Genomic DNA, 25,218 nt, shown 5'->3' with positions numbered 1-25,218 from the left:
TCAGTTCTAGAGGCTGGGAGTCCAAGATCAAGGCGGCAGCCGATTTGGTTCCTCACCGAGGGCTCCCTTTCTGGCTTGTAGATGGTCACCTTCTCACTGTGTCCTCACATGGCAGAGAGAGAATGAGAGAGCTCTGGTTTCCCCTCCACTTTTTGTAAGGATATCAGTCCCATCATGGGGCCCCACACGCATCACCTCATCTAAACCCGCTGACCTTTCACGGCCCCAACTCCAAATGCCATCGCTCTGGGGGTTAGGGCTTCAAAATGTGAATTGTGGGGAGACACAAACATTCAGTCCGTGACAGTTCATTTTCCATTTACTTCATGTCCCCGCAAGTACCTAGGATGGTTTCTTAGTTATATATATGTTTAAGATATATTTAAAAAAATGAATCAGTGGATTTATTGAATCAGTACTGTATCTATGGGAGCAATAACGAGTACAAGAGCAGATTTCTGCTCCCGGAAGCTCCCAGTTTAACTGATGAGAACAAATACAAACATATATGAGGTTAAGAAACTAGAATGGTATAAATATAGTTCAAGATCACAAAAGAAGATACGTCATACAGCAATGCACAAATGCCACATCAAAATAAACAGTGTTTTTGCAGGAGTTCATAGGATGGAAAGGCCACTCTAGGAACTCAGGGTGGACTTCACGGAACATGTAGAATTTTAACAGCACACTCCTTGGAGGACGTAGAATATCCATTAGCAGAAAAGAATAGAAAGAATATTTGAGGCTGCCAAAACAGCTTAAGCAAAGTACTGAAACATCTGTATTTGCATGAAACTATATTGCTTCACTATCTGCTTAACTTTTTATCAAGCTATTTTTAAGAGTGGCTGGAATCATTTAACATAGATTTGCAGAATAATTAGAAATTAATCGAGTAAGGGTGCATCTATTTCTTGAAAAAAATATGCTCTAGAGCCCCAGGAAGACTCGTGGTCATTTCACATCATCATATACAAAGAGTGGAGGAGAGGGTCCAGAATCTAGAGCCAGGACTGGCAGATGCCTCCTACCTCCCTGCATGGTCTGCGGAAGCTCCGTGGATTGGACAAAGAAATGAGCGTGGAGGCATTTTGAATAGTTTGAAACACAACCGGAAGTTAAACAAAGGGAAAGACCATTAAAAAAAAAGAGAGAGAGACAACCCAAAGCTAAATCAAGGCCTCCTGGCAGAAAAACACTGCACTGAGTAGAAATGGCCTCTGCCGCACTGATAAAGTAGGACGCCTGAGAAGGTGGCGTTCGCATTCCCTTTGGTATTTAAAATCAGTGGATGGGGGGGCCCAGGATTTCCTTTATCCCTGTGCATTCCGTGCTCAAACTATCTAAATAAATATCTTTTTTTTTTTTGTCCTTTGCCTTTTACATTGCAGTGGAAAAAGTGGCTGTAATTTGTAGATTTCTGGATATTCACTCAGTGACCAAAAACCACCTGCTGAAGTACTCCCTGGCGCACGCCTTCTGCTGCTTTCTGACAGCGGTGGAGGACGTCAACCCAGCGGTGGCCACCAGGGCCGGTCTCCTACTTGACACCATTAAGAGGCCGGCATTGCAGGTGACGTCCCTCAATGTGTGTTATCTGCTCCACAGACGGTGCTCTGCTCCGCTCTGCTAAATCACTGAGGCAGTTTGTCACGTAAACACACATAATACTGATGATGATGACGGTAACGGTGGAGATTTTTAAATTGGGGAAAACATCCCAGAACCATCTTATTAACGGACCCCTTATTCTTACTTGTTGATGCTTTCTTTTCAGTCTTCGTGCATGGTGCTGTCACTTCTGGCAGATGTAATTATTGTATAACTTTTTTTGGTGGTAGATCATTAAATTAGGCTTGATTATTTTATACCATTTAGCTGGCTTCTGGGCTAAAAGCTCTTTTATTAGAGGCTACATGCTAAGAGAAATCAGATGAATTGTTATATAAATCAAAGCAAACCCTGAGAAAGTAAATGTGCTACCAAAAATAAAATGCTACAAGTTAAAGCCAAAGTAACAGGAAACATGAGACATGGGGAGAGTTGTATATTTATCTTTTGGCACCTGTTTTTGATAGTTGAAGAAACCAAGTCTCAGAGAGATAATGTCACTTATTAAAGGAGACAGAGTGAATTAATGGGAGAACCAAGACTAGAACCCCCAAAGTCCTGATCTTCTGTTTTTCCACACTGACACCTGATATGTTATTATATCATTATTGTTAAAACTCAAAATAATGGCAAGTGCTAACATTTATCAACTAGGTATTGTGTTTCCAGGGCAGCATATTAAAAGTGTCCCACTGTGCATGATCTCATTTAATTCCCATGATAACCTTCTGTGTGTTCCCATTTTACAGAGGAAAAGCTGAGGGTTAGAAAGGTTAAGTAATTTCAGAGTCACACAGCTAATAAGTGGTAGAGAAAACTCAGTTCTGACTCAAAATAAAAGCATCTTCTTAAGTGTGTGTGTGTGTGTGTGTGTATGCACTGCCTCCCGATCAGTTTAAGTGTCCTTCTTGTAAAAAAGACTAAGAAGTAAAGGTAAATGCTGCAGGATCTGAAAACATTTAGGGTTATGCTGCCTGTGGACACAAATCCTCCCTTGTAAAAACTTCCAGTTGTTTTCTGGGTAGTCCTTCTCTGTTGATCCTAATAAGCTTAGGTGTTTGTCTGTCTCTCCCTTCTCAGGACCTGGAATGTAGGAGGCACTCATTAGGTGTGAGTTGAATGAATTAATAAGATGGTTGAATAAATTTCAGTTTTTAAATTTCATTGAGTTAAAAAAAAGGGAATGGTAGACTCATACCCTAGAGAAATAGATGCTCTACCCATTCCATCTTTGATTTTTAAAGGTTCTATGTTTTACTCATATCCCAAAAAGATGACTTTATTTTATTTTAGAATTACTAAAAGAATTCTAAAATCTAAATTTATTTTAGAGATTTTAATTCTATCGCTTCTAGGCTGTTTGGCTAAGATTAGGTGTAGAAATTTTAACTCTCAATTTTAGAATTTAGCATTGAAAGGGAATTTAGAGACCATCTTCTTGTGTATGCTAAAATGTAGCTTTGAAAGTATGCTTCTCTTATAGAAACTATAGATATTAAGAAAAGAAACATTGGTTTGAAGGTATTTGGGTAAAAAATCAGTAACATACATTTAGTACATATTTCTGAGTCAAAATTCAAGAGATATTCTACAATTAGGAAAAGCTGCTCTTTTGTATTTTCCTACCAAAATTTGCAATAAAAAAAGATTTCAGTTAGATCATTCTACATGATGAGCATAGGTTGAGGAGTATGCCTTGTTTCGCTGACTTTGCTTAGTGTATTTGTTTTGAAGCAACTAAGATGTTTATGTCTGACTTTCCCCCATTTTTCGCCCTTTTCTCCAGGGTCTGTGTCTTTGTCTTGACTTCCAGTTTGATACTGTGGTTAAAGATCGACCCACAATACTAAGCAAGCTTTTACTCTTGCATTTTCTTAAGCAAGATATTCCTGCTTTGAGCTGGGAGTTCTTTGTCAATAGATTTGAGACGCTTTCTTTGGAAGCTCAGCTGCATTTGGATTGTAATAAAGAATTTCCTTTTCCTACAAGTAAGCAAAACTAAGAACTTGCTTTAGAGAGTGGCAGTCCCTGTGCTTTGCTTGCTAACATAAGCAGAAGATGCTCTGCATGTGGTTTAGTGTCCCATGACGGAGGATGCCTTCACTCCATGTACTCAGTTTATCAAGTGTTTGTTGAATATCTACTGCAGTAATCTGCAGATTAACTGTTTTCTGGCATTCTGAAACCACAATTCTTCTCATTTCTTTGAGGACTTGAGAGAACGATTCGTGACTGTGTGTTCCTTAAATATTATGCAAGCATCATGGTTGTAACGTTTGTGAGCAAGCTTGTAAGATATATTTGCATCTTGCAAATTCAGTCTTGCATGCCTATTCATCAGTTACCTACAGTTCCAAATAGACGGGGAAAGACTTAGGTCACTCAACTAGTTGTCCCGCGATAACAAAATTAGATCATTGAATCTTATTTAGGTGACAGTCATCATAGGCAATAGTCACGATTTTTAATATAAAACTTACCAAGAGAGAAAGGTGAGTTATGTATGCATGAAAGATGGTTTTTAATACTGAAAATATACACAGACGGGTGGTTTCAAGCTAGTTGCATAACAGCCAGTTAAGGAAAGGACCCTGTAACTCCTTTCGCACAGCTATCACCGCTGTGAGGACCAATGTGGCCAACCTCAGCGACGCAGCGCTGTGGAAGATCAAGCGGGCACGCTTTGCGAGGAACCGCCAGAAGAGCGTGCGCTCCCTGAGAGACAGCGTGAAGGGGCCCGCGGAATCCAAGAGGGCGCTCTCCCTCCCCGAGACCCTGACCTCCAAAATTCGTTGAGTATCCTCCTTCATCCTTCCTCTAAGTCTGTTTAATGTCTTTCTGAGGCCGACCTGTCTTGTTGAGTGTTCACAGAGAGCAGCGTGTTTAGCAAACAGCTCAGTTGTCAGGTTTGCCCTTCAGATTCCACATCCGAAGGGTGTCAGCGCCCTGGGTGGCTTTTTCTGGTTTTGGGGTGAAGCAAAGCCTTGATCCAGCAGTAGAGGGTTTTAAAATGTGCAAGGGAGCAAATCCATTGATGCTTGGCATGAAAGTAGAGCATTTGCTCCTAAGTCCTCAGATGTGAAGGTTTGCATCAGCCAGGTAACCTAAGAGCTTCCTTGATGAGACTTTGACAGTTGTCATTTAAGACATGATATAGGCAGCCAAATAAGCTCCCAGACAAACAATAAGAATGGTTGCTTTTGAAAAGGATAAATCAGACTGAGAAGTTGAATTTCTGCCCAACATTAGCGGGTAAAATTAAAACAAGCTTCATTGCCAGTTTAATAAAAAGACCATATATACTTGTTTTTTAAAGGTCTCTCCTTATATCGCACTTTTAAAGAGAACGAAATTTTCCTTAAATTACCAAATCACTAGATAAACTCTAATGATTAGCAATGGCTCATGAATGAGAAATAATTAACAATTCATAACTAAATCATCATATTAGTGAATGGATATATTTAAATCTATTACTAATTTATAAAATTTATTAAATGATTTAATTTTTAAGTGCTGTAAAGTTAATAAAATAACACCATAAAACATATTTCTTGTCCTGTCAGAAGCTGAAAAGTTTGCTTTTTCATTGGCATTCATTAGAAGACAGCCAGCCTTATGTAACATAACCATTTTTAATCATAAATATGATTTGATTTTATTTATTGCATTTTCTCTATTTTTTGACAAGCCAAGGAAATGTGGTATTTTAAACTTTGAAGAATCAATAAAGGCCCTTTAAGCAATCAATAATCCAGTTTTTCAGAGAGCAAAGATAATCATAGGTACCCACTTAATAACATCCTGTAGTAATGTGAGGCCCCAGGTGAAACTGAGTCAGATCCTAGAAACCAGTATGTAGATCCAATAAATGACAATTTCTATAAGAATTTCCCAGCTCTTTATGAACCTAATTGATCAATTTGGGATATAAGGTTTATTTATTGTTATTTCTTGTTAATTGATTCACGTGACAATTTTGAAGATTAAGAATTAAAGTAACATTGAAGGATGTTCTTGAGATCCAAATGAAACCACGAAACTTTTGTGATGTAAGCATCTTTTATGTGAAATTAATTACAAATAGGAAAACTAAACTTGCCCCTACTATCCAATGCAGTTAGCACTGAGTATATTTTCTAGGCTCAAGTTGTTTTTGATGCTTATTTAAATAGAGTTGTTGTTGATTTTTAAGCTATGAGGTTGACCAGGCATGAGCAGTCTGCTCCAGCTCTCGGTGGGACACCCGAACAGACACCAGGTGGGTACTTCTGACCTGAAGGGCTGTGTGCAACTGTCTATCACAGGTGGACAAGGTAAAGAATGCAAGGACTCTAACTGGGCCAGAGTGATGTATTTAGGATTTGCAAGCTCAAAAGATCTTACCCCAGATGCTTAGGCATCTGGGCCCCTGAGATAGCAATTTTTTAAATTTAATATTGGCAGGTGACTTTTGATCCTGTTAACTTTGGCCCAGTAAGAAGCATCATGTTACCCGAGTACGCACTTTTCTCCCCTGAGAGCCAATATGACTAGAATCATACCTAGTACTTATATTTTTATGTGTATTTACACATAGAAATATTATGTTCGTATATATCTGCTATAGGAAAAACACACATTTCATTTGCATTTTAAAAGGCTATACATTTGAACCACCATCATTCACTCATCCCCTTAGCCATTCCTAATTCTTTGCAACTCTACATGCATTTCTGTCTCTCAGAGAAAGGAGGACCTCACATTTAGCTTGGTATGGTGTACCTGTCATTTGGTGTTCCATGATAGGTTACATTTTCTCATGAAGGGTTGCAGGCAAGGCTATTACAGATCCCATCTTTTCTTTTTGTCTTAAGGCTTAATTGAAAAGCTAATCTGTAGCATTATTACTCATAACAATGCAGCCTCTCACATCTATTTGGGAAAATGTATACATATTGTATTTTGCCATGTATAATGTGCACTTTTTTGCCCAGATTTTTGAGGGAAAAATAAGGATGTACATTATACATGGATAGTACTAATTCTGTATCTATATAGATGTTTTTAATTCTTTTATTTATGCTCATGTGTTAAAAATGAAAATTTTTTTATTTATGCTCATAGGAACTCTAGAAAGCAGTAACAATCTCTGTATGCAAACTAATACCCTGGAATACAATAACTGGTTTTATTTCTAAATATAAATAAATAAATAAATAGATTAAAAAATCAAAATGAAAGACTTTTTTTCCCTGAAAGTTTGGACCAAAAATGTGGTGTGCATTATACACGGCAAAATACAGTATATTTCTTGACATTAAGGAAAGCCTTCAGTCATCTAGTTGTGCCATCAAAAGTGACCAGATGGAAAGGGGGCAATTAGCAGCATTGTTTATATTGAATATAAAGATAATTTACATGACACCACTGTAAGCAAAACTTGCTTAGATTTGGAAACCTATAAATTGCTTATAAGACAATTTCAAGCTAGTTTGTTATTTTTGAATGTTTTAACTTGGAAGCAAAGACATGCCAAGATAATCAGAAGACTACAGGATAGTTTAAAATAGTAATTGAATGGAAACTGAAGAACTTGCTACTTGAATATACTTTTGTTCGGTGCAGGTCATGAGTTCCTTTATGCAAGACTTCTACTGATTAGGCCGGAAGTAAAGCAGATGCCCTTTAATTGTTGTGTAGGCTGAACTTTTGGGCACTGGATTTACAATACATGGCTCTGATCTTAGCACGCGCAGCAGGTTTTTTTTGCAGATTTTTGCAACAGAGATAAACTTGTGTAGACGATGTACTGTGCGAAGCTAGTGAAGAGCTGCGTTCCTCTGTGACACAAGTCACACTGAGGCCTTGTGCGCATGTGTAAAGTTCATGGGATGCTGTAGCTGAAATATTAGAAATATGTGAATATTATAGAAGAGGACACTGAGGTTCCCAGAAAGGAGCAAGTGCCACGGGTTTGTTAGTTAGTAATGCACAGATCTGGGTTTCAGGCCCAGGTATCTGGACCTCTCTTGCAAGGCATTTGTGGTAAACACTAGCAGGAGCTCCGCACCTTTACTTAACCCCAGTTGATAAAATATACACTTTCACCTGCTAATCTGAAATTGGTGTAATGATGATTAGATATAAAGCATATTTTCCCTAATGCTGTGAGAACCAGGAATTCTTTGTCTTTGATGATTCAGAACATCTGTTAAATATTAACTGAAAAATGCAGCAGTTACGAAGTTTTATAATGCATAATACTGAACAAACAATATCCACTCCATGTGATCATAGGGAGCTCAATTGTATCTTGTTCCTCATCTCCTAAAATATAATAATTAAACAGTTAGGAAAATAATAATACTTCATATATGTATAGTTTTTCTATCTATAAAGAGTGTTTTTATGCAAATCATCCAAGTTTGATTTTACGACAACTCTGGAGAAATGTAAAGTATTTTTTTTTCACTTTACATATGGACAGGAGCACTGAGGTCCTGGGGAATTAAGAAATTTTTCTTAGATAATTAGCTGAAGATAACATGTAACTAACTAGTTAGGGATAGAACTGATACTTGAGTCTAGGAGACTTGATTTGCTTTTTTTCTAATACAGTAATCCTTTCATGGATTGGGTTTAGGGTGTTCCTACCCCTGGGGACATGAGCACACTGGTCTAATTATGGAGCCGACCTGCGCATTCAGGTCTGGTACACTGAGCATCCAGTAAGCCCGTGGGCATCCAGACCAAAGGACCTTTCCAGTTAGAACCCACAGGTTGGTCTGGAGCTGTCCCAGTCCCTGAAGGGACTCCAGCCTATAGAGAAATCTTGAGATATCTTGGTCTGAATTGTACCATACCAAAAAGAGAAGGTGCCCTACGCTAGGTACCCAGTGCTAGGTAACACTGGTACCACTTGTTCTGACCTTTCCTGCCTCCCTCTTGGTGTCCCCGCTTAGACTTCCCAGTTGCTTCTCTTTGTTTCTGGAAAAATAGTTTGCAATTCACATCTTCACTAACTTCAAAATACCTACTGATCATTGCGATCCAATAAATCACAGAGAACAATTGTTTTTTGTAGGAATGCCCTTGTTTGAAATGATAGTGTTGGGAAATGACAGTGTCTATTGAATCACCTGCTGTATTAGCAGATACTAAGAATGCAAAGATTCATTGAAAATTTTTATACTCACAAGTTGCTTATAGTCAAGTAAGAGAGATAAGGTATGAACATAAGAAAACTCTCATCCAGAGAAAGTGTTAGTATCACAGAATGGTTCGTGTCAAATGCAGTGGGAAGAGAGCAGGAGGCAACAGGTAAGGTGTAAAAAGCTAGTCTTGACTGGTGGATGGGACATAAACACATGGAGTTAGGATTTGAGGTAGGAAGAGGGAGGGGTGGGAGCAGATGAGGATGTGGAGTTAGTCACCTGCTCCAGCTTAACGGCCCTTCTGTGGCCACGTGCACACAGAACACAACTGCTGTGAACGAAGCTTTGAGTTGAGTTAATGAGCTAGGGAGACCAGTGAGGCGGTGTAGTTAGGACTACGGAAATAACGCAGCCTCATTTACAGTGCTCAGTCGTTGGCTTCTCTCGACCAAATGCAGAGTAAACTCACGGAAGGAGTCCTTTCTTCCTCTACTTAATTGTCACTTGTTGGTCAGACAGTGGGGTCAGTGAGTTGACTTACCCAGAGGAATTGTTTCCTACTTCCCTGGCCACTTCCTTACTGTTCGGGACCTCATCAATTTTTTCCTATAGAGAAAACAAGATCCGAAATACTTACTTGAATTCAGTATGTCGGACACTGCCCCAGTTTCTGTGAAGGAAATAAACGCATAGCACTTGCGTTCAGGAGTCTTGGTTCTTATAGATGAAATTAAACAAGAACATAAATAAAAAGTTCTGCCTTGTGTAATAGTTATTTGCCACATGAAAGTTAGGGAGTACTAAAGGAAACTTTCCTTCATTCTTCCCTTTCTCCCTCCCATTTTTTCTCCTTTCTTGTCTTTGGAGATTCACAGAGGGTAGGGATCACATCCAATTGCCGAGAGGAGGGTGGTCACATGTAATAAGAATGGCTTCTGGGGACCAGATCCATAGGATTAAATTGGGGCTTGGGGTGGAGGACCACTTTCCAAGGCGAAGAGAGCACTGTGAACAAAGACATAAAGGTGGGAAAATGCTGGCAACATTCTGAGATCCGTGAGCAGTCCAGCTCCGTATGCATGTTGAGCGTTTGGGGTGGAGTGATAGGAGATAAGTCTGGAAAAGCAGATCCTGATCCTGCCTGGTTTCAATTTATCTGAATAAATAAAATCGTATTATACTTTGGAGTTCTGACTGGTTGCGCCACTCTGTGGATAGATTGCAGTGGCTCAGTCCATGTTAAAGTTATAGCAGGAATAGGTCTCTCTGCTTTGTGATTATAAAGATGCTTACCTATCTCTTTACAGAAACGACACGCTCAAATCTCTTAACACGTTAAATCTCTATAGTTAATACAGATATTCATGACTTTCATAGAATAGAATTCAAAAGTGTTTTCATTGTCACAACTTAGAGAAAATACTGTAGGTATTTAGTTTTAAAATGGAAATTTTTGTACCCTTTATAGATGACTAACTAGTGTCTTTATCAATAAAGAATATTCCCACTTTTCTAAGGTCATTTTTCTTATGGACTTGATTAAAGTAACTTTTCTTAATGAAGAGTGTACCAGTCACAAGCCTATAGTATTGTAAAGAAAGACCGTATACAAAACACAGACTTGCAAACCCCACAACTGGAGGGGTAATTATTGGAATGAAAAGAGATTTCCCCCCCACTTTATGCAATAGGTCCCAATAACTAGTTCTTTTTCAGTAAATTTAATGGTTTTTTTTAAAGAGCATTCTTTCTTGATTATTTGGAGAAAACGAAGTAAAAGCAGCAAACAATGCTAAAGCACTGAAGAGCGGTGAAAAACTTAATATGACAATAGGGCATTTGTGAAATGATAATCACTAGGAAAGTGTGGTTTGATGGGAAAAGTGAAGGTTACAGACTCATAAAATGAGTGTCTTCTTGCAATGAGAAGAAGAATTTTGACACATTTAAAGGTGAAAAGTCGGATGGTTTGTTTTCTAGACCTAAACTGGAATAGAATGAAATGGGGAGCTGATGTCCTAGTTCGGCCTAGTCTAGAGTTCACTTTCTTCTGTATTGGGGTCCCTGTTGTCCCAGGGCTAAAAAACAGGCGGCAACTCCTTCCCCAACCCTCCTCAGTTCTACTTTTAACTTTGGGACTTTGGAGTCAAGCCGCTCTGGACTTGGAGGTGGCCAGGCAGCACTCAGTGATTCGTGTCACCTGAAACCTCGCCTCCCAGAACCAAAACCGATTGAGGAAGGAAGCTATGTTGTACAGCCATCCCTTGTTGCTACAGTAACACTGAATCTTGCAGGGAACCCAGGTTTTCACACTTGCCACAGTCTTGGCTTAGGCTTGGCCAGAGCGACAATACCTTCTTCTAGCTGTAAAGTCATAGTCTGGAGGAAAAACAGACCGAGATTAAATATTCTTCAAAGTTGAAAAGATAGTTTTCTAAACATTTTCTGTTTTGTTTTATGAGGATTTACATAGGTATTGTTTTGGTTTGATCTTTTTCTAAATTTAATTTAATTACACAGCAGTGCTTCACACTATTGGGCTCTTGGTGAAATAGGGTGATTTTTTTTTTATGATGGCTGATGCATGGCTAATAAATAATGATAATATTAACAATTAATTTATTAATCACTCTATGAAACACCATCATAAACAAATTCTTAGGTCTTATTTGAATAATCTTTGGTCAAAACTTCTCTAAAGTACATTGCACATATTTTTTCCTTCAGGAAGAGACTCTATGATACAGAAAAGGTTAAAATCCTAGGGTCATAGTGAAGTTTGTCAGGTGCTTTCCCCTCTGTTAGAGGCTCTCTGACTTACTTGATTTTGCTGTCTCTTCACACATTGTAAACTGTCCCTTCTCAGCATGTCACTTTTGAACAGACCAACATTCTTCTGACCACCTGGGGAAGACTAGACAACCTAGCTCGCTACCTTAAGCGTTGTTCTAACCTAGTCAGTTCTAAACTTGACATTACTTTCATGCTACTGCTGACGAGGAAGGTGCTTGGGCTCAATCAAGGCAGCTGGTTTCCACAGTCTCCAGAAGCATTCTGTCTATCCTGCGTCTCTTGGCTGTGTGCTGGAAGGTTGAGGTTTTGCTGAATTGGTTGACAAGTTGGTGGATATAAATTATGACCTCGCTTTTTGTCATCTCCTCTATATCATCATTAAGTAAATGTGATCAAGCTTTGGTTTATAATAGTTTGTGACCAAAGCTTGTCATCATTTAGCAGAACTTCTCCCTGCAGGAAAAGGGGTGAGGATGCTGGTGTGCTTACCTAACCCACCAGGCAAAACTGGTCTTCAGTGTAGAAATTCTGATGCATCTTGTCAAAGGAAGAACAAGAATAAATCCCCAAACAGCAATAAAGAAGAGCAAATCTCACTCTTCCTTCCCCCAAAGTCCTAAACTAAACCAGACCAGAAGAGACAGAAAAACAGGGGAGACAGGGTATAATTTCTGACGTTGAAAAATAACAGAGAAAGTCAATGTCGAGGAGCTGCTCAGATATAATTATCTGTTAGGTTAAGAATAAGTGAAGGGCTAAGATATTTTTTTCTTTCCATGTGAACTTTCAGCTCACCTTCATGTGGCATTTTTTTTCTTTTTTCTGTTTTTTTCTGTTTTCATGCTTCTTTTTGTCTGTGGTCTCTCCGCCCTGTATGTTTCTCATTACATTCAGCAGGGCTTATAATTTGCTATTTATAATTTTGACTCTATCATTCAAAGACTACACAGTGCTAATATCTCAGGATTTGAAAAAGAAAACTTATTTTTCACCAGCTGATTTATGAACATAACTGAATCGAGATAATTTAAACAAAATAACCCAGTTTTTGTGCTCAGTGGATTTTAGAATATTTTTTGCGGTTATTCTTACTTGTTTATTTTACAAAGCTGGAAGGAAAACTTCTCTTTATCACTGAGGATAAAACTTTGCCAAGTTATTTAAACATACACTAAATGCAAAGTTTCTTTGGGCATTTGTCTTGCTGGTCGAAGATAAACTAGCTTTGTAGTGCCTCATTTTTATTTCTATTTCCTTACGACTCCCCAATTACTTGGTTGTTGATGGACAATCACTTACTTGGACTAATGCTTTGCTTAGTAGGCTACATTGTGCCTTTTGTGCCTTTAAGTGTTCCTAGAAAAGAACCCTTCAGTATTTAGTGGCAGAAGAAGGGTGATTGATCAGTAAGTGAGGTTTTAGTGTAAACTTAATCATGGAGGGGCCACCCACTGATGGCCCTTCTTGTACCGACAGGGCAACAATCCCCCGAGAATGACAACACCATCAAAGACCTGCTCCCAGAAGATGCGGGGATCGACCACCAGACAGTCCACCAGCTGATCACAGTGCTCATGAAGTTCATGGCCAAGGACGAGAGCAGTGCTGAGTCGGACATCAGCAGCGCAAAGGCCTTCAATACGGTCAAGCGACACCTGTACGTCTTACTCGGCTATGACCAGCAGGAAGGGTGCTTCATGATCGCACCTCAAAAAATGCGCCTGTCAACTTGCTTTAATGCATTTATTGCAGGAATTGCTCAAGTAAGTGTAGTCACAGCTTTCGGAAGTCCATTAGGCTTTCGGCAGAAGCAAGTAATTGAATTCCATTTAGCCAACATTGGTTGAGTGTAAAGGTTTGTGTGAGCTACTTTATTTAAGTTGGGGTATGTGGAGGGGAATATAAAGATGAGTAAAACTCAGCAACCTGGTGTCCTAAAGGCAGTTTGGGATTTTTTTTGGGGGGGGGGAGTAAAATATACATAACAAAATTTACCATGTTAACCATTTTTAAGTGTATAATTCAGTGGCATTAAGTATATTCACATTGTTGTCATTGTGACCGCCTTCGGTCCCAGAACTTTTTCATCATCCTAAACTGAAACTCTACCTATTGAACAATAAACAATGTGGGATTTTTGTTTGTGGGTGTTTTTTTCTTTTTAAATTCTTACTGAATTTATCGGGGTGACATTGGCTAATACAATTATGTGGGTTTCAGATGTAGATCTCTATAATACATCCTCTGTTTATTGTATTGTGTGTTCACCACCCCAAGTCAAGTTTCCTTCCATCATTGTTTGTCCCCTCTTTACCCTCTTCTATCTTTCCCCATGCCTCTTTACCTCTGATGATCACAATACTGCTTTTTTAAAAAGATCTTTTTCCTTTTCTGCTTCAAGTGGAGTTGAATTAATGATACAACTTACTTTGTGCCACATCATCATTATTGGCTTTTCCATGTTTGTCTGCTACTTCTAACTGCTGTGTCATATACCATGACCCATATCTACCATGCGTTAACTACCCATTGCCCCAGAGATGGACACTCTCCCATTGCTCCCAACTTCTCACTACCCCAAACAGCTCAGCCATGGGCGTTCTCATACGGGCACCTTATCCACTACTCTGGGAATTCCCCTGAGATGTGAATCCAAGAGCAGAATTAAGGGATTGTAGGGTATATTGTGCACCTTATTTGACCAGTGCTACACATCAGACTCTCCAGAATGGCTGCACAGCCTGCAAAGGGTTTAGGGCTTGGGGCTAGAGAGAAGGGTATTAACTTCAGCTCTGCCACTGTCACTGACTGCTCTGGCCTCAGACATCCTCTGCTTGTTTGCTCATTGGCAACGCTTTTTTCCAAAGATGAGAGACAACATATTGCAAAGCTTCGCTGCTCAGTGCCTGTCTTGTGGTAGGAACTCAGTGATGGTCACTGTTATCCATTAGTGCAAATAGATTGTAAAATAATCAAAACATGCAAGCAAAGTGGGCACAACACATATGCAGTTGTCACTTGGTGATGCTGTTAACTAGATGGAGCACCACTAGCACTCAGCTGTCTGTGATGAAGAGACAACACACCATTTCAGCCACCAAACCCTCTCTCCCTTCCTCCCTCCCTCCCTCCCTCCGTCCTTGCCTCCCTCACTTCTCCTTTTCTAAATCCTTGTTATGCATATTCATTTTAGAAATATAACCAATAAGTTAAGATACAAATCTCCAAAAAACCCCTTGACAAATTACTAATATTTTGGTGTATGTCACTGGCTCCAAGTTTACACACATACCCATATACATGCATGTCTATGTCATATACACACAGACACACATGTGCATATGTATTATGTATATGCATGCACATTTTTAATAAGATTGTGTTATACATATTGATATACATCTGTGTAATTTTTTAAAATGTAAAATATATTATGAAGTTCATATAGTGTAAATAAGCTTGTTTCATATCCTATTTAATGGCTATGTAGTAGTCTGTTGTCACTAAAACACTTTTATTAACTAGTCCCATATTGTTGGATGTGTTGGTTGTTTTCAATTCGGGGTGCCTGTAATGCTGAGTATCTTTATGCATGCGTCTTGGAACACTGGCCTGATAATTTCCTTAGGATGTATTTAATTGCTGTATTAGAAGCTATGTGCTCTTTCTTACTTCTGAATGTGGCGCTACATTGCTCTCCTGAAAGGCTGTTTTGTGTAGTACAGTCGTGTCTGAGACTGTCCATTTCCCCCAGTGATTTTCAATACTAGGTGTTTTGACTGATTCTAAATTTTACTATAGTTGATAGTTTAATAGAGCATCTTACTAGATAATTAAATAGATAAATAATTAGACAATTAAGTAGACTAAAACTGTTTTAATATACAAATTGTTAAAACATTTCTTATGAGGTTGGACTTTCCTCCTTTATGTCTACTCGTCATTACTATTAATATTTTGTGAGATGCCTGTTAAATGTTTTGCTTGTGTTTCGATAGTTCAGATGTTTCCTCTTAGTTTATAAGTATTCTTTATAGTTTTCCTTCAGTTATTAATTTCTTTCCTATTTTAGGTTATGGACTATAACATTAACTTGGGAAAACACCTTCTCCCCTTGGTGGTTCAGGTGCTCAAATACTGCTCTTGTCCTCAACTACGGCATTATTTCCAACAGCCACCTCGTTGTTCCCTCTGGTCCCTAAAACCTCACATCCGGCAGATGTGGTTGAAGGCCTTGCTTGTCATCCTTTACAAGGTAAGTTGCCATAGTCACTCTGGGTGGTATGATTCTCTTAGTGAGGAAAACACTTAAGAGACCTATGCTGAGAATTTTGTAGGACAATAATTTGACCTTCAGAAGAATTGTCATGTACAATTAGTGCTGAGAAGCAAAGAACTATTGGAATGAAAACAGAAATGAAGGCCATGCCTGCGTATTCTCTTGAAAATGTTTAGAACAAAAAAAGATCAATTATAGGACATTGATCAACAACTTCTATTTACAACCAGAATCTCCTGTTTTATCTATATGTTAACTCTTATGTCAGAAAACAAGGAAGCTATTTAAAATTATATTCAGACACCAAATGCTTATGCCAGTCTCAAAAGGAATTGTAACTACGAACGGACATGCATTGCTGTCCACGGTTCGGTGCAAAAGGCAGGGAGTATGGCCCCTTTTCAGAATAAGGCCCTGATAAGAATTTATGTTTTTGCTTTTCTGTATTTTTCTTTTTATCCCAAAGAAGCACTGAGAAAAACACCTAGCAAGATCAAATGGAAAACTTACCCTTCAAAATAACCTTTTATATTTTTCTGCCTTCATTTTATCATGCAGTATCCATATCGAGACTGCGACATCAGCAAGGTCCTGCTGCATCTGATTCACATAACAGTCAATACACTTAATGCACAGTACCATAGCTGCAAGCCGCATGCCACGGCGGGCCCTTTGTACAGTGACAACAGTAACATAAGCAGATACAGCGAAAAAGAGAAAGGTACTTTGCATATCTCGATTCTATGCTGAACTTGGCTTGAATATATAACGCATTTCTAGGCAGCGTGTCTCTTAGGAGATACAAGAGCGCCCCGGGGTATCATCCTGGAGTCAAAAAATCACTTCGTGTTGATTAAGTTTCCAACTTTCCTGTGCATGCGGCTGCCTTAATTTTTTATAAAATGAGCATTCCAGAGTAGTAATTAATATGCTTCTAAAGTCCGTTTTATAAGAAATGGTGTTTGGTAAAAAGTGTCTGCTGTTTGGTTAAGGAGCCTTTGTAAGCCTTTTTCTACGTGATGGAAACACCTTGCTTTGGGCTGTGAGGTACATCTTTGTTGGCAGTCAGTGGAGCCATGTGACCTTGTAGGTCTCTCGTTTGCTCCTGAACTATGTGCTTATGGATTTGAGTGGAGTCTAAATTTGTTGAAGTACTGTTTCCTAGCTGCCTTATTCAATATGAATTGATGTAAGGCAACTGAAATGAAATATTTATGCTGCATAGGTTTACATTACTTACAATATTGACACTTTTTATATTGATCGCTTTTCCACAAAGGAGGCAGTAGAATAAAACTTAAAGAGTAAAATTGTAACCTGAAAGTTTTTAGGTGAGAGCTGAAGAACCAATGTGTATATATCTTGAATGCTTGTCACAGGGTGACTAAACTTGTAAAAAAGGATATCATCAAACTCAATCCAGGCAGAAAGCCAAGTGTCCCATGACCCTTTGGGGAATTATATAGTGTTATATAGTGACTTGGTAGACTGCTCTGGCGGTATCTCTATAGGATGGATTGGAGCCAGCGTTCTGATATTGGTTTATTGCTGCAGGGTCCAAGAGTCTAGGTCAGCCATAGATGCAGCTCTGAGTATTAAGGTTTTTAGTTCTTGCACCAATTAGATCCTCTCTGAAGAATATCTTATCTACCAGTTTAGGTCCTACTTTCTGGGAAATTGGGTAGATTCACTTGCACTATGGATGTCCTCAGTGTGGGCTCAGTGTTTGGGCCAGTCCCAGATGAACCTTTCTGGGTGGGAAATGCCCTCTTGAAGTCTTTCTGTCTCTATAAACTAGCACAGCTGAGAATTATTTCAAAGTCATGTGATGGAAATTGCATAACTATTTCCTCAGAAAACTATTTGTTAAAGGAGCATATTTTTATAAAGGCAATAAAAAATAAAACAGATCACTGTGTCACATCACCCCCAGAAGACAGGAATTTGATTGGCTTTCCCATCTTTGTGGAAGTTCACTGGGAGTTTTGTATCCATTTTGATTGTTAACATTTATTTTTTATTTGACAAAAAGATTAGTATTCTTAGTTTATTTAACATCTGCTGCTTCAAATTTCACTTACTTGTAGGCTTTTGTGTGTTAGGACAGTATCCAAACTTAACTCTGTGTTCATATTCCCCTTGTACTCAAGAAGTCTTAAATAATCATAACTGCACCTAGGCTTCACTTTGGCATGTAAGTAGACAGGTTACTTCCATTTGTCGAGGTATTTATAAAGTGCAGTTTAGTAGCCTTTTCTCTTGCTGCTTTGTACATACGTGACTTTGGCCTTTCCAAAGCATGAAAGAAGAACCTTTGAAATTAAGTGAACTTTATGGGTGGCAATATAGCAACCCTTTCCTTACTAATATGTTTTTGGGTTTATCGTTGATTCAAAAGTGGCCAAATGCAGATAGAAGAGGGCACAGAAACTAGCTTGACAGATGTGCCAGTGACCAGTGGGCTTATGGGGCCTCAGAGGAGGAGTCAAAGATTCTTTCCGGGGCTCATATTAGTTACACATGGCCAACTCCTCAGAGAAGAGTCTCCACTAGAGGGAAATGTTATTTTCTGTTTTCTTTTTTCCTTTGTTTACCCTTTCAGTCCATAATCATTTGTGGAGCTTTTGAGATGACAGTGGCTTTTCTAAGCTTTTTCTGTGTTGTGTGTTTCATTACCAAATGTAGAGTACAGTATTTTGCATTCACAAAGTATAAGGTGCATGTACTGTTAGGCTGTGTCTATGCCAGTTCTCAAATCCCAGGAAGGCATATATTTCTGGAAAGAGTGAGAGCCACTCATTCTGTTTAATTTTCTTTTGCCAAATTAGCCTGAAAATTCACCCAAAACAGGGATGTCAAGCAGCATCACAGGTCCCTGACACGCATGTGTTATCTGGTTTTAAGTGCATTGGAAAAGCTTCTGTGTGACGTCTCCATTGGAATATTGAGGTGCCTCTCTTGAAAATGCTGCCAATTGTCACATGGAAAATGAGGGACAACCTCGTAACAGGTTGCTCTGTTCAACGCATGGATGATTTGATCTGGATGAAATACCAAGCCATGGCTAGACTCGGGCTGGCGTAGAAACCACCCCAGACGTGGTTCCACATAATGCTTTCGTTGAAATGCTTGTGTAGACACAGCCTAAGAGAGAATAACCTCTTAAGTGTAATTTTGACTTTCTCTCCCCAATTAGAAGAAGATAGTGTTTTTGATGAATCTGATATTCATGATACACCTACTGGACCCTGCAATAAAGAGTCTCAAACTTTTTTTGCAAGATTGAAAAGGATAGGCGGCAGCAAAATGGTGAAATATCAGCCGGTTGAGATGAATGTACAGAGAAGTATGAATTTTTTCCTCTTAGTCATTTTATGCAGAAATGTTGTACTCTACCGTTTGTTTGGGGTGAAATCTTAATTTTATTACGTTACTACACATTTTAATACCGTTGATTTTATATATCTGTATGCACAAACAGTATATATATATCCACAGTTATATATATACGCGAATTGACAGATACATCATTAACGTCATGACTGTCCTAGAGGGCCATTGCTTGATTTGATTTGTTGCAAAATGTTTGCTTCTCTTCCACGCAATTTGAATACAGTTCCCTAGCTCTTCCCAGCCAAAAGCGACCCCTCTCCTGTGCACGCATGAACGGAGCTGAGGAATTACCCTGAAGCCCGATTTTGGACATGTGATCTTAAACCGCCATTGGGGGTTCTTTCATCCCAGGGGTTTCTGGTTTTTGAAATTAGAATGAACCTTACAAAACCTTGGCCAGAAAATCAGTGTTGCCTTCTGGTGGAGCTGGGGTTGTGATTTATGCCAATTGTATGCCCAAGTACAAGGGGGAAAAAGAACGATGAAATCTCCAAGTAAAATAGTACTAGCTTTTTCTGTTTTAATCAGGTGAAATAGAGCTGGCTGAATATAGAGAAACGGGTGCATTACAAGACAGCATTCTCCACTGTGTGAGAGAAGAAAGCATTCAGAAAAAAAAGCTGCGCTCTTTAAAACAAAAATCTCTTGATATAGGGAATGCAGACTCCCTGTTGTTTACATTAGACGAGCACCGTAGGAAGTCCTGCATAGACCGGTGTGACATAGATAAGCCTCCTGGCCAGGTGGCTTACAGCACACAAAGACACCACGACCACGGACGTCCCAGACAGAATTCCGCCGCAAGGCCCGACAGCACCGAAGACCCCGAGAACCCTGCTGTGGAAGGTTTTCCGGAAACGCGGAGGCCTGTCATACCAGAAGTCAGGTTAAACTGCATGGAGACGTTTGAGGTCAAAGTGGATTCTCCAATAAAGACCGCTCCTAAAGAGGATTTGGATCTGATAGATTTGTCCTCAGATTCAGCATCGGGGCCTGAGAAACACTCTATGCTCTCAACATCCGACAGCGACTCTCTTGTGTTTGAGCCTCTTCCCCCTCTCCGGATAGTAGAGAGCGACGAAGAGGAGACCATGCACCAAGGAAATGACGGTGCCTCTGGTAAAAACGCTGCCTCCTCACCCTCCCTCCCCAGACACCCCTCTGTCCTCAGCCTGAGCACAACTCCCCTTGTGCAAGTAAGCGTGGAGGACTGTTCCAAAGACTTTTCTCCAAAGGACTCAGGAAATAACCAGTCGGCAGGCGACAAGGGCTCCAGTCTCATAGCTCTGGATGACCCCCCGGACTCTGCAGAATTATCAGCGCGGGGGGAGCTGCAGGAGTTGCCTGGTGGCAGCCCGCTGACACTCAAACAAAAGCGGGACCTCCTGCAGAAGTCATGTGCTCTCCCCGAGATAGCACCCGGCGACAGCCTCGAGCCCGATGTCGAGGAAGAGACGCTGGGTGGGCTGACGCCAAGTCCAGGGGCAAAAACCGTCCTCCTTAAAGTCCCTAACGATGCTGAGAATCCAATGGAAAGTGAGAAGCCTGACACCAGTGCTGAGTCGGATACAGAACAGAATCCCGAGAGGAAGGTCGAAGAAGAGGGAACGGAGGAATCCGAGTTTAAGATTCAGATCATCCCCAGGCAGCGGAAGCAGAGGAAGATCGCGGTCAGCGCCATCCAGAGAGAGTACCTCGACATCTCCTTCAACATCCCAGACAAACTGGGGGAACAGAAAGAGCCAGGTAAGCCGGTCCCGCCTCTCCTTCCTCCCCCGGCCTTCCATTCGAGTTTGTGCATCTTCCTTGGTAGGACCTTGGCGCTGACTATGCATAAATTCTCAGTCTTAAAATGTCAGAGAATGACTTTATAATTGCTCCGTAATCACCCCGAATCCTTCCTGCCTCGTCGCACGTGTTGAATTCAGATGCGGTTCTATTGGCTCCATAAATGTTTCTGTATCTATTGTTTCTAAATTCTTGACCATCCTTGGCAGTAAGAGGCAATGGTTAATTCAAATCAAGAGATTCCCAGTATCACTTTAGCCTTCCTCAATCAGCAAAAGTCATTCGTTTGAATTCTTTTTGCTTTCTTTTTTTTCCCCCTGCTATATATACTTTAGTGAACTAGTGTGATAGAGTCCAAAGGAGGAACGATCATGAAGGGCTAAAATGAAGCAGAGTGCTTGGAATAATTAAGAACTGACTGTATAATCATTTAGGGCCTACAGCTGATGGATTATTTTAACCAGTATCAGCAATCTGGTGGACATTGAGTGCCCTCAGGAACAACAGTGACAAAAAAGCCCAGTTGCCCAGTTATAACCGAGACCCTGATCCGTGGACACCACTTGATGGTGAAGCTGCCACAGCACATAGATTTCCTGCTTCAGGTGCCATTGCTTGTATTTCCTGAGAGGCGCCATTGCAAAGAAGGATAACTTGCAGAAGTGGCAAGTTGGACACCCACCTCGTCCTAAAACACGGTCGTCGGCAGTATTGCCATAGCACTGCTCGAACGCTTCTGCATTTCTCAGCTCAGAGCTGGAGAAAAAAAAAAAAAAGAATAGGACTTCCAAAAAAGGGAATTGGTTAGGGATGATTATTTTATTAGCTCCATAGACTCTAGAGTAGGGGTGTCCAACCTTTTGGTATCTCTGGGCCACACTGGAAGAAAAAGAGTTATCTTGGGCCACACATTAAATACATTGTGACACATAATCACAAAAATAATCTCATAATGTTTTAAATAAATTTATGATTTTGTGTTGGGCCACATTCATAGCCATCCTGGGCTGCACTCGGCTGGCAGGCTGCAGGTTGGACACCCCTGTGAGCACTGAGAACCGGCAAAGATCTCAGAGACCCCATTGTCTATACGAGGGCACTGGCACTGAGGGCGCCATGGGCCTTACCCCACATCACACTGCCAGGCAGTGGCAGCGCCAGGGTTATCTCTTGGTTCTAGTCCCACTTCCCCACTGTCCACACAAAAGCCACTCCCAAGAGAACAGGCTCAGCTCTTTCATTTGCATGAGGTTTCTAGCTGTTCTCTACCTCATACACAGAGCCCCACACCTCAAAGCTGCTCTGTAAAAATCTTTTGAATGAACATTAGCGTATTTGTAAAAGGCCATGCTCAAGCCAGGCAGGGGGAGGAGAAAGATCCTGGTAATAACAGGAAAGTTTAAGAAGGTTTCTAGAGAAACCGGGATACCTTTTTATTGTTTGGAGCCAGGAAAATTTCTGTATATATATATAGAGGAAGGAAACTGGGAGGAAATTGTTTTTATAGGAATATACTTGTTACTAGAACAAGAGGAAAGTATCCAACAACTATAATAACATGGCCTTGAACATTGTATAATATATATTGTACAGTGATAAGAACTTCATACAGTGCCCCACCTCTCACAGGCGTGTGGACCTCCTACCCTTCCTTGCTGGGTATTGGCAGGAGACCCAAGTGCCCTGAGTAAGACTCAGCTTCCCCAGACCTCCTCGCCTCTGTCAGCTGCAGCCAAGGGGGGCCCGGACACCTTCCCCCGAAGCCTTCCCCACGCACAGCCTAGCCCCTGCCGATTGCCTGGAGTCCACCGGGTCTACCTCGTTGTGCACTTTCGGTTCATGTCAGCCCCAGAAGGCTGCCCTAGGGCGCCCTTCATCTTCCCCGCTCTAACCTCCATGAGGCCCTGACCGTCTCCTCTTCTGAATCTTTCTTCTACTTCATTCCATTTCTGAAATCCTACCTTGGTCAGACGAAATTCACAGTCCTTCATGAGAAAAGTCCCTTACATACTCTCTCCTGTTTCCTTCACCTTCTCTTGGAGGGTCTAATGGAAACCCAGCTTTCCTCCGAAGACATTGCTTTCCCCACAACCCCGTGCCCTTGGGTCAGGTGAGGGGTGGGCATGTTCCTGCTCATTACTGCCCCCTTCAGACCACTACCCCTGGGAATATGCTCCTGGTGACGCAAGAGGCACAGGAGAGCAAGCCGTGTTGCACAGGCGCTTTCCAGGCCTTTGCTCATGTTACGCCTACAAACATTCAGTTATCCGAAAAAATCACATGGCTGAACCCAAAGTCAAGAGAGGAAGTACACTCTACCTCTTCAGTGGGAGGACCTTCAAAGTCACATGGCAAATGGCACGGGTCCAGGGAGGAGCCAACTCTCCCCAATATTGCATGGTACATAGCCATATTAGAAAATTATCGGTGGTTCATCTGAAAGACATTTCAACTGGGCGTCCCCCATTTTATTTGGCAACCTTATTTGGCCATGTTATATCCAGTACATGGCGCCCACCTCATGGCCTCCCCTGTCTCTACCCAGTCGGAGCCGCGATTGCCTCTCACCTGGGTCATCGTCATAGCCAAGGCACTGGCCGCCCCCCACCCCCGTCTTCTACTCGTACTGCCTCGGAATCTTCCCAGCAGAGCAGCCAGAGCGGTCCGTAAAACACGAGATCTTGTCATTCCTCTGCTTCACACCCTCGATTGGGCTCCCGATTTCTCTTGTAGGGAAAGCTCATGTCCTTAAGTTCCAGGATGCTGCACGTGGTCCCGGTTGTCACTAGCTCTCTGACCTCATTTCGCTCTGCCCACTTCCCATGTCCTCTACTTGGCCAGAGTGGCCTCTCACCATTTCTTGAAGAGTATTTACTTCATGTTCAATACAGCCCCTGTTCTTAAATTACTTACAGTTTAGCGAAATTATAGAGAAGTAAATAGAAATTACATTAGGGTGTGGTAGGCTAGGAGCGATTAAGGACAGGGTCTTCTGGAATTTCATGAGTGTCACCTGGCCCAGTTTTTTCGTTTGTATTTTTTGGGGGGAGGGGTCCTAAATGCCTTCTTGCAGGAGGAATTTTCATATAAATTGAGATGTAAATGATGAGCGGGTGGGATGATATGGGAGGAGTGAACTGTAAGCACCTTTACGTATTAGATGAAAAGAAATTTCAGTTCTGGGAAGGTTCAAGGACCTGCTCGGGGCAGGCTTTGTGAGTGTGCGAGCCTTAGCTTTGTCACTGGGCTGTCATTAATCTCCGAGAGGCATATCCACAGATGCAATATCCAAACAGTTCTCTGTGAAACTTTGAAACTGCTCTGTACGTAATTCCATTAAAGTAATTAGTAGCGTCAGAAAGTATACAATGGTATATAATGGGTATAAAAGTAGAATTGGGTGTTTTAGGCAAGACGGGAAAGGCTATAGAAGAGGTGCTAGCATTTTAAATAATGTTATTTTAATTAAATGTCCTGAGTTTTAAATCATGTGTATGGTTGTAGATCCCTCTGCTAAAGGACTTTCTACTCTGGAAATGCCACGAGAATCCTCGTCGGCCCCTACGTTAGAAGCGGGCGTGCCAGAAACAAGCAGCCATTCTTCCATATCAAGTAAGACCTCTTGTACATTGATTTTGGAACATTATCTGCTGCATTGTTTTTACTTTTCACACTCTTGCTATTTTTTCTCCTTTTTTTTAGTGTGTTAGCTTCCTAGGTGACGCTACGTTGTATGTTCTCAGAGACCCTGAGGCATAGGCTCTCCTTTGTCAACATCTCAAGTGTTTGCTAAATCAGTGTGGTTACCGATTGGCCAAGAATCCTAATTCATTAAGGAAAAATCACTGAATTTCATCATTGAATAAGATAATAATTATATATTAGAAGCCTAACCATAAAACATGAAACTAATTTTTGAACAAGTGAAAAGCATTGCCTATGGCAGAATTTTACATGGAACACTTTAAGTCACCTTCCTCACTGATAAAGTTTTGCCTGCGTTATCATAAAATAAATGTATCTGGTATCTCATGATCCCAACATCATGGTTGAATTAAGCCCTTTTGGATCAGAAAGTAAAAATGCGCTGAAATTTTACAGGGTCTCTAAGAGGCAACTATTTGGAAACTGCCTTTTGTTGTTGGGTCCTAGATTTTGTCATGAGAAGCTTGAGTTCCATTGAGGTGAAGATGAGGGTGTCCACCTGGCTCAGTG

General features: G+C 40.7%; 1 protein-coding gene across 2 annotated transcripts in view; it reads left to right on the top strand.

Annotated features, from left to right (window-relative positions):
- Window positions 1-25,218, top strand: part of UNC79 (unc-79 homolog, NALCN channel complex subunit) — a 201,178-nt gene that overhangs the window by 121,436 nt on the left and 54,524 nt on the right. For both annotated transcript variants that reach the window (XM_054567102.1, XM_054567101.1), the window contains exons 24-33: window positions 1,395-1,576; window positions 3,401-3,602; window positions 4,226-4,405; window positions 5,810-5,875; window positions 13,020-13,306; window positions 15,616-15,798; window positions 16,381-16,543; window positions 19,019-19,168; window positions 19,744-20,961; window positions 24,508-24,615. In XM_054567102.1, the coding sequence (XP_054423077.1) occupies window positions 1,395-1,576; window positions 3,401-3,602; window positions 4,226-4,405; window positions 5,810-5,875; window positions 13,020-13,306; window positions 15,616-15,798; window positions 16,381-16,543; window positions 19,019-19,168; window positions 19,744-20,961; window positions 24,508-24,615 (2,739 nt within the window). The remainder of the gene's footprint in view (window positions 1-1,394; window positions 1,577-3,400; window positions 3,603-4,225; window positions 4,406-5,809; window positions 5,876-13,019; window positions 13,307-15,615; window positions 15,799-16,380; window positions 16,544-19,018; window positions 19,169-19,743; window positions 20,962-24,507; window positions 24,616-25,218) is intronic.

This window comes from Pteronotus mesoamericanus, unplaced genomic scaffold (assembly GCF_021234165.1).
Source record: "Pteronotus mesoamericanus isolate MK-2021 breed Mesoamerican mustached bat unplaced genomic scaffold, CSHL_Meso_final contig_182, whole genome shotgun sequence".
Classification (NCBI taxonomy): Eukaryota; Metazoa; Chordata; class Mammalia; order Chiroptera; family Mormoopidae; genus Pteronotus; species Pteronotus mesoamericanus.
Note: the sequence above shows the minus strand (reverse complement) of the source record. Positions and strands in the feature narration are given on the sequence as shown.